Source organism: Galeopterus variegatus, unplaced genomic scaffold, assembly GCF_000696425.1.
Source record: "Galeopterus variegatus unplaced genomic scaffold, G_variegatus-3.0.2 Scaffold1681, whole genome shotgun sequence".
Classification (NCBI taxonomy): domain Eukaryota; kingdom Metazoa; phylum Chordata; class Mammalia; order Dermoptera; family Cynocephalidae; genus Galeopterus; species Galeopterus variegatus.
The window spans coordinates 184896-195040 of NW_007727792.1; the positions used below are offsets into that span (position 1 = coordinate 184896).

Sequence of the window (10145 nt, forward strand, 5' to 3'; positions counted from 1 at the left end):
TTTATTTTTATTTTTTTTTATTTTTATTTTTTGTCTTTTTTTGTCTTTTTCCGTGTCCAGCAACGGATCGCAACCCTCAGTGTTGCCCCCGCACCGGACCGGGGACCGGCAACGGGATCGCAACCCTCGGTGTTGCTCCCGTGCCTCGCTCAGCCAGTGAGCGGGAACCGGTCTGTATGTGGGATCCGAACCCTCGGGTGGGAGCGCTGCCGCGCTTCCCAAGCGGCGCATTATCCAGTGCACCACCGGGCCGGCCCAAAAGATCATTTCTTAATGATAATGTATCAATTACTCAAGAGGACATAAAAATCCTAAACATTTGTGCTCATTGAAACAAAGCTTCAAATATATTAAGCAACAAGTGATAAAACTGAAAAAGGAAATAAACACATGATTGAAGTTTAATATTTTAATACCTATTTCTCAATAATTGATAGAACAAGTAGACAAAAAATCAAGGATACAGAAAACACAAACAGCACTATCAACCAAATTGACCTAAATTCACATTTATAGAATGTTCTACACTACACATCATTCTCAAGTGTACATGAAACGTCTACCAAGAAAGACAATATACTGGACTACCAAATCAGTCTCAATAAATTTAAAATGATTCAATAGAAACTATGTTCTCTGACCACAATAGAATTAAACAGGAAATCAACAACAGAAATATCCCTGAAAAGTCCTCAAATGTTTGGAAACTAAATAAGTCACTTCTAAACAACCCATGGGTCAAAGTAAATTCAAAAAATATTTTGAACAAAATAATGGAAACACAAAAAATCAAAATTTGTGGGATGCCACTAAATCACTTAAAGGGAAACATAGCACTAAAGAAAAAGAAAGTTCTCAAATCAATTATCTCAGCTTTCCCCTAAGCAATTAGAAGAAAGAAAAACAAATAAAAGCCAAGTAGTGGGCTGGCCGGTTAACTCAGTTGGTTAGAGCACAGAGTTGATAACACCAAGTCAAGGGTTTGATCCCTGTTACTGATCAGCTGCCAAAAGTTTTTTTTAAAAAAATTTCAAAGTAAACATAAGAAAGGAAATAATGAAGATAAAACCAGAAATCAATTTAAAAAAAAAAAAAACAGAAAAACAACAGAAAAAAATGAGTGAAATAAAAATTGGTCCTTTGAAATCAATAACATCAATAAACCTGTAATCAGACTGATTAAGAAAAAAAGAAAAGAAACACAAATTGTAAGTATTAAGGATGAGAGTGATCATACGTCTACAGATTCAACAAATATTAAAAGTATAATAAGTGAATATTATAAACTTTATACCTATAAATTTGACAACTTAAATGAAATGAAAAATTCTTTTAAAAGACCCTAATTACCAAAACTCAATCAAGAACAAATAGATAACACTACGTCTAATATAAAAATTTAATTTGTAGTTAAAACATTCCTACAAAGAAAACTTCAGGCCTGGATGGCTTCACTGGTGAATTCTAACAAACAAGGAAAAAATAACAACAATTCTGCACATACTCTTCCAGAAATTGAAAAGGAGAGAATACTTTCCAACTCATTTTCTGAGGCCAGCACTACACCAATGCCAAAACTGCACAAAGAAATTAAGAAAGAGAAAGATTAATGTCCCTCTTGAACATAAGAGAAAAGTTTTAATCAAATTTTTAGCAAACCTAGTGTAACAATATACATAAAGAATAATATGTCATGACAGGTAGGTTTCATCCCATGGATGCTGGGTTGCTTTAACATTAGAAAATCAATTTAATTCAGCATATTAACAAACTAAAAAAAGAAAAAGACATATGACCATCTCAATAGATGCAGAAAAGTATTAGACAAAAATCCAACATCAATTCCTGATAAAGCCAAAAAAATAAAAAAATTATTGCCAAACTAGGAATAGAAGAGAACTTCCCCAATTTGATAAGGGCATCTAACAACTTACAGCTACCTTGATACTTAGTGGAGAAAAACTGTGTGTGTTTCCCTAATATCAGGGAAAAAAAAATGATGTCTGTTCTCACCACTTATATTCAGCATCATACTGGAGATACTAATCAGTGCAATCAGACAAGAAAAAGAAATAAAAGGTATCCAGATCAAAAGAAAGAGGTAAAACTGTTATATTCAGCATCATACTGGAGATACTAATCAGTGCAATCAGACAAGAAAAAGAAATAAAAGGAATCCAGATCAAAAGAAATATTCCCAGAGGACATGACAGTCAATGCAGAAAATCTAATAGATTCTATAAAAAACTACTAGAATTAGTGAGTTTAGTAAGGTACCAGGATACCAGATTAATTGCATTTTTGTATACTACTAATGAACAAATGAAAATTGAAATTTTTTTAAAGCACCACTTACAATAGCACTAACGATATAAAATACTGAGGAATAAATCTTCCAAAAAGATCTGAAACATTGTTGAGAGAAATTAAAGAATTAAATAATTGGAGAGACATACCTTGTTTGTGGGTGAGAAGACTCAATACTGTTAAAATGTCAATTCTCCCCAAAGTGGACTATAGATTTAATGCAATGCCAAATAAAAGCCCAGTTGGCTTTTTTGTAGAAATTGACAAGCTGATTCTAAAATTCATATGAAAATTTTGAGGACCTCAGATAGCTGAAACAACTTTGAAAATGAGGGACAAAGCCAGAAGACTAACAAAACGGAACTATAGTAATTAAAAGTGTGTGGGATTGGCATAAAGATAGATGGGGAAAAAAATCAGAGAAATGGAACCAAATAGAGAGTTCAGATATTTTTCAGATACTCTACTAAAAATACATTACACTATACTAAAAGAAAAAGAGTACATTTTATGTGATTCTATTTACATAAAACTCTAGAAGATACAAATAATCTATAGTGCCAGAAATAGCTCAGTAGTTGTCTAGGGAGTGGGAGAGGGTGTGCTGGGAGACGGGGATTGCCGTGGGGCACAAGGACACTTTTGGAGTGACACATATGTTCACTAAATTCATTGTGGTTATTGTTTCATGGGGGTATATATATGCCAAACTTAGCAACTTGTACACTTAAATATGTGCATTTATTGCAAGTCAAATTAAGCCTCAATAAAGCTATTAATTTTTAAGTAAAAAATAGATAATGAAAGTGATACTCAGAAATAGTGCCTGGCCCTGTCTAATGTCTAACACATGGAAAGTCCTGTTCTTCAATCAAGGTATCTGAACGAGGGCTGCAGAGGTGGGTAGGATGTGTTCCCTGTCCTCAAAGACTCCTCACTGAGGCTGGGGAGAGAAAGAACTGAATAGACTACAGCACACATAATTGTTTTTTGAGTGTCGCTAAATTAAATTTGATGATGGTAAATGGCACAAAGACTTAATATTCCAACAGGATTGGAATATTCAGAATGAAAGGAAGAAAAAAATTAAATCTTTTCTCTCCCTCTCTTTCTCTGAGTCCCAAATAGAGACTTCTTAAAGCTATGTGGTTCGGCATGATCACGGTCTTTTTCCTTGTTTTCTTTAATTAGAGCATTAGCATCTCCTTCCCCCACATTATACATGTGGAACCTAATCTTATTTTTATTTGTTTTAATTCAGAATGTGCTTTGGGGTAGGGAAAATTTGAAAGTCAAGTGATGTTCTCTGCACTACTGATAGAAGCTGATTCTAAATCCCGGGACGCTCTGGAGCAGGGCAAGGTCTAGCCCCCCGAGGATCCTCATCCAGTATTTGCTGGTAGCAAACCAGTAAGAGTGATGAGGTTGGGGCTGGGGCCTGAGGGGCGGGAATGGGAGAGCATTCCAGGCAGAGGGGGCTGAAGAGGTCAACACACTGCAATGATTCTGGCTTGGGGTCACAGAGGTCTTTTAGGACACAGTCAGACCAGCTCTATATGACAAGAGGCCCTATATGGCCCCACCACTCCATCACCTGCCAGCAGCTACTCCAGGGCAGAGCTGAGCACATGAAAATAAGAAGCAGATGGATGTGTTTGGAAAAATAAATGAATGTGGCAGACAGTGTGCACTGCCTTATCCTTGGAAAGGCACAACATGCATTAGAGCCCAAAGATGCCTGCAGGAGACACCTGTTCCTCACTATTTAACTCCGAGTGATTCGCCCTCTTCGATCACAGAATCCTTTTTCCACAAAGCACCTACAAATTAGCAGAATACTTCGAGGACTTGTGCAAGAAGCCTGACCAGCGCTTCCCCTGCCCTCTTCTCTGGTCACTCCATCCCCTGCCAATGGCCTGGTCCAGGGCCAAGGGGAACATGTGTGTACCTCCGAGGAAGAACTGGTGCCCCAGGACTCGTCATGCAGGAGCAGGAAAACCAAGTGCAGCAGAATGGCGGGGAGGGCTGACAGCTGTAGCTCATGGAGCAGGATCATAGTTATCTGAGTCCAGGTTATAAATGCCTCTTCCTCCACATAAAGGTAATTAGACAAGCAGAGTCAAGATGAGGAAGCAAGAGGCAGATGACAGTAGCAGTAGGGGTGACCCAGCAAGCCCCTCTGTTGTGAGCCCCTCGTGCTGGGAACTTTAGGGAGCACGATAGAAAGGGGAGCCAGGCCCCCATCTACCAGCCATCCAGAGAATCAGGCATGTGAGTCTACCCCCCAACACAGCAGAACTGGGGTGAGGAGCACAAGACAGCAGGAGAGTAACTCTACTGGGGAAATCCGGGAAGTCCTTTTGGCAGAGACAATGTTTCGCAGACCTCTGCAGGAAAGGTAAGTCCTAGATGATCAGAGATTCAAGAAGGGCATAGCAGCTAGAAAGGAAAATCCTGGCAAAAGCCCAGAGGTAGGAGGGGAAAATCAATATGGGAAATACGAAGTCGCTGATCCACGTGCAGGGAGGAGCCCTGAGATAGTGAGTGGAACAGTAAGAGGTAACTGAGAGTGCCAAGGTGGGTACAGGGTCTTCCTAGAGCAGACTAGGGCCGGCTGCATGGTATGGACTTTTCTCCATTGGCTGAGGAACCAACCAGAAGGATGGAGACAGTGGTCTCTGAGATCCGGAGCACTGAATGAAAACCAGGTTTGGTAGGACACTGAGTTCAAAGAGGCACACTGAGCTTAAGGTGGTGATGAGCAGCTGAGTCAAGAAGGCGGCTGGAGCTCTGAGTCTGGAGCTCATGTGCACGGTCTGAAATGGACCTGGGATACGGGGGTTATTCACCCATGCTGACAATGGGGGAGGGGTGCCAAGTTCTGTAGACTGTGCCTCCCCCCCCCTTAGAGCCCACCTCCTCTCAGACCCCAGCTGGCCCACAGATCGCCACTCAGAGCCCCGGTCGCTCAGAAAGCCCAATTGCAAAGATAATGCATCCACTTCTGCATTGCTTGTTAAGCATCTTAAGCCATTCCCATCAAAGTGTGCTTTGGTTCCATGTCTGGAAGAACGAGTCTAACAGAGAGCTGCCCAGCAGCAAATGGAGCACTTCCAGTCCCCATCACAGTTGGTTCTGCAGGAGGCTGCAGAGTCATATTGCGTATTCCATACAAGAATGTCCTGCAGAAAGTTCTCAAGAGGCCAGACGATGAGGCACACAGCTCCCGCCTGGATGCGGAGTCTCACAGGGAGGGCGGGCATTGTCCTTTGCGTCCAGGCTCCAGCCAGTACCAGGATGCCTGTGAGTCACTGCACCAGCAGGGACTGGACCCACAGAGATCTGCCACAGGCCACATGGAGAGGAAGCACTTTGCCCAGCTGATTCAGAGGTTCTGGAAGCCACCCAGCTCATCCAGAGTCAGGTCCGACTGGCCTTGAACCAGCAGCTTCTGGTGAACAACCCCGAATGGTCCCCTCCATTTCCAAGGCTCCCGTCATAATTTGTTGCCTTTGTCTTTTCTCTGAGGCAGACCGGTAAGTGCCTGTCTATGTGATTTGCTTTACACCACATACATCGACCTGCCTTCAACCAAACCTTTTAAGAATCTATCCTTTGCCAAGGGCATTGATGATTCAGTGATGAGCTGTATCTGGCCATGCCATCAAGGGACTCACAGTCCAGTGGCCACCTTGACTAATGGTTCATTTTGTTTTTCACAAGTTTTTTTGAATCTCCCACCCTCCTCTAGGTAACTTGTAACTTGATCAATCAATGAAATTATAGTTTATACCCCAAAACACATCTGCTTGCCAAGATCCCCACAGTGGAGCCCAGAGACCTGTAGAAACTGTCAGCGCAGCTCACAGACTCACAAGGCTTCCTCTGCATCGAATTGCTTCTTCTCCAAATAAACAGGTCTGTAATATGCAACACCAGTGCTCACCGGGGAGGGGTGGATAGGCTAAGAAAACCACAGCATAAAGAAAGCAAACAAAAACACGTGCCCTTGAGAGCTTATCTTGGATCCAGGAAAACACATTAAGCAAGTCAAATACAGATGGGAAACTGGAGGACAGAAAGAAGAAATGGATGGATCAGGGGGACACAGCTAGAGGGCCACCTTGAAGTCAAAAAGACACATGTGGTGGGGGTGGGGGAGGAGGCACAGACCTGAGCTCCCTCGAGGGGCTGAACTTCCTCCAGAGAAGTGGGGAACAGTTGCAGGAAGTGGGAAGACGAGGACTCAGAGTAGCAGCTGAATTTCAGAGACGATGTTGGAAGGTAAACCACCAAATGCCTGCCCCCAACTCTTGTTTTTTTGCCTTACTTTATCTCTAGTCATCATATATGGCAAACAGGCAACTGGAAAACTACTTGTCTGTGGCTCTGCATTTAGATAGCTTAAAAAATCTGCAGGGCCTAAAATGACATAATACTTTAATAACAGTACTTTTTTATTTTTTTCAGTGGGCCATGTTGTAACCAGAAACAGTAGTTCTGAATATAGCTGGTTCCTAAGGGTGAGTCTGCATGTAATTTAAAGAACACCTCAGTCATTAATCAGAGGCTGCTCTGGGATCTGTGGGTCAAAGCTTTACAGGAAGCCTTACCTTTGGATGGCAGACTTCGTACTATGAGCTGGTACTAAAGGCCAGCCCAAGAGTGTCCCCATCAGTGTGCATACCAGAGCCCTACTGACTGTCTTTACTGAATCAGACCCTGGTTATGAGTTAAGCATCTTTGCCAAGGCCACATGCATGATGGTGTCATTTGGTAGAAAAAGTTTTGAAGGGTTTCTTCATATAGAATCCCAGATGCACCATTTAATTGCCACATGACCTTGTGTAAGTGATTTAACCTCTGGTGCCTCCATTTTCCACTCTGTAAAATGGGAATAGCAAATGCCAAGTAGGGTTGGGGGTAAGGACTAAGGAACGTGACAAGTGTGAAGGGCACTAACAGGCATCTGGCATGTAACAGGTGGTCAAGGGGAGGCGCCTCCTTGTAGAAAAGGAAACCAAGAAAGGAGGAGGCCAATGCTTCTGGGGCCCCTCTCTTCTGGAGGAGGACACGCTTAGCTCAGAGCTACTCGCACAATTGGTATGTACTGCCTGGCTGGCCCAGGGCGCGCTGCCAATCCTGGTGGGGGCACAGCCATCGTCTTAGTCAAGGCTTTTCCAGCTTGGCTCTGACAGGTACCCCACATCTGACTCCTGGTGATGCCACGCCCTGGGTTCTGGCTGCCCCAGAAATGCCAGCGTGCCTGCGGGTATGAAATGCCCTGGGGGTACCTTCAGGCTGAAGTTAACCCCAGACCTGGAGAGGGAGTCAGAAGAGACAGACAGAAGCCCTGGGTTCTGGCTGCCCCAGAAATGCCAGCGTGCCTGCGGGTATGAAATGCCCTGGGGGTGCCTTCAGGCTGAAGTTAACCCCAGCCCTGGAGAGGGAGTCAGAAGAGACAGACAGAAGACCCCTGGGGACAGGTGCAGATTCAGGGGAGGGAAAAGGAAACAGGTTAGAAATGTAAAACAGAGCACTTTTTTGAAGACTGGCAACAGAGAAACGCTGGCTATCCAGTTTGGAGGCGTCATCAAAAAAAAGTAAACCAGACATTTGACTTCAGGGGCATGCGGAATACATCCTTTCTCCAGAACAAAGGAAATTGGACTTTGAAGAACCTGTGAAGCCAGCAGAGCCCAGAGAATCAAAACTGCCTGAGGATCAAGGAGACCTCACGCAGGCTCTGAAAACCAGGGAGACGGCGGTCCTGTGCCTTCTCCTAATCACCAGCACAACCATCCACACCCAAAGGTAAATGGACGGTTACCAAGCATGTCCCCAACTGGCCTGTGTAGACGTGGAGCTAATAAGATGTGAATTCACAGAGGAAAACCATGAAAAGTGGACCTTTCAAGTAGTTTCTATCTGATATTATCTGCATGATTATTAAAATAAGCCACCCAAAACCACTTCAGCCATATTAGCACTGAGCTAATGGAGAAACACACATCATAAAAGAATAAACTGCCTGCATAATAAACCTTGCATCTTTCAGAATGAAACCATTAGAAATCGACCAGCTAATTTAGGAGCAGCTGTGGCCACAGTCCTGATGAATGCACACCCCAGGAAGCACGTTCTCCAGGCAGCTCTCAGTCATAGGGCTGCCCTGGTCAGTGCTTCCTGAATGGACACGTGGGCAGAGCAGGTTCTCAGGGAAAGCTTAGGGAAGGCATGTGATTCCGACCACTCCAGTGCAAGGCCGGTGCAATCAGTGAAGAGGCGAGGCCAGGCCAGGATGACGACTCATGTTCCCATTCCTCCCTGGGGCCAAACTCATGCAACGTCCAGTCATGCAAGAGACGTGCTATTCACCCCCTTTAAATGGGTACACTGATCCACACCCCCACCAGCTGCACACACAAACACACATCTGTACACATGCACACTCACAATACACATATACACTCACATGCACATACAACTCACGTGTACACACACATACACACATACTCATACACTCATATGCACATATAACTCATACACTCACACTCACGCACATACGATGCACATATAACTCATACACTCACACTCACACATATACAACACACATGTGCACACCCACACACTCACACATCCATACACTCATACATATAAACTCACATGTACATACAACTCATACATTCACATATGCACACCCCTCACACAAACATATGCACTCACCCATACACACATCCACACACACACATTCATATACATACAACTCACATTCACTCACACTGACATATACACACCCACGCACACACACTGCTGCTTACACTTCTGTACAGTCACATAGCCCTCACTCGTACCCTTAACATCCTGCATGAAACGCACCTCTATCCCTTCTTCATTCCTTTGCTGCACCCCTTCTGCACCCCATTTTCTAACCACTCTAATCTCTCCATCCCCCAGCCCCGATTGGCTGCCTCACCGCGCCCTGCACACCTAGCACCTGACACCATGTCCCTTTCACTTTTGACTTCCTCATGGACTCAGGTATGGATTCTTTCCCAGGTGAGCATCTTCGCAGGTCAAGTTCAACTCTCTGACCTTGTGCCTTGGCAGGGTGGAGACCCAGGATTCACCCCAGCTCCCCGCAAGTCAGAACTGGACTTGAGCTTTCCCAAGGGGCAGGGGGTTCTGGCCAAGCTGTGCCCCTCACCATTCTGGGGCTCTTACCTCGTTCACAAAGACCCAGTGGCTGTCCTTGGAAGCCAGGTTGGTCTCCACGGCCTGTAGAAAGAAAAAGAACGAACATGAACGGAAGCAAGTCAGAAGCTGGCAGAAACACATGATGATCGCCAAGATGGGGTTTTATAAACATTGTTCTTGGAGAATTTTTTCCTCACAAAACATGCCATCCCTGTGGGCCCTCTCTGGCTGCCTTAGCTGCAAGAGGCATCATCTGAACACAGACATCTGATTTCCTGCTGTACTTCCACACTCTCATGCACACCCTGAGCAAGATTAGAAGCTCCGGTTCCTGCAGACTCCCAGGGCCACCGGCAGGGCACAACCTCCCTTCTCCAAGAAGGCTTGCAAACACCTTTCGGCAGGGGCACTTAGGAGATGAGGCTCATTATTGCCCAAGGCTACAGAATCAGGAAACTGGAACAAGGGATTTATGGCAGCTGGTCCAGCCTTGCTGAGTGACTGAGTGACACCAGGAAGACAGCAGCTCACGGCTGGGGCTCCGGCTGCCTTCAGTTCTGCAGGGTCTACAGAACTGAGTGCTGTGTGTGTGCGTGTGTGTGTGTGTGTGTGTGCGTGTGTGTGTGCATGTGTGTGCATGT

At 44.5% G+C, this 10145-nt stretch overlaps 1 protein-coding gene across 1 annotated transcript in view; it reads right to left on the reverse strand.

Moving 5' to 3' along the window:
* Positions 1–10145, reverse strand: part of LOC103595109 (glutamate receptor ionotropic, delta-1-like) — a 242702-nt gene that overhangs the window by 59478 nt on the left and 173079 nt on the right. Inside the window, exon 5 of the mRNA XM_008578424.1 lies at positions 9532–9585. Within this exon, the coding sequence (XP_008576646.1) occupies positions 9532–9585 (54 nt within the window). The remainder of the gene's footprint in view (positions 1–9531; positions 9586–10145) is intronic.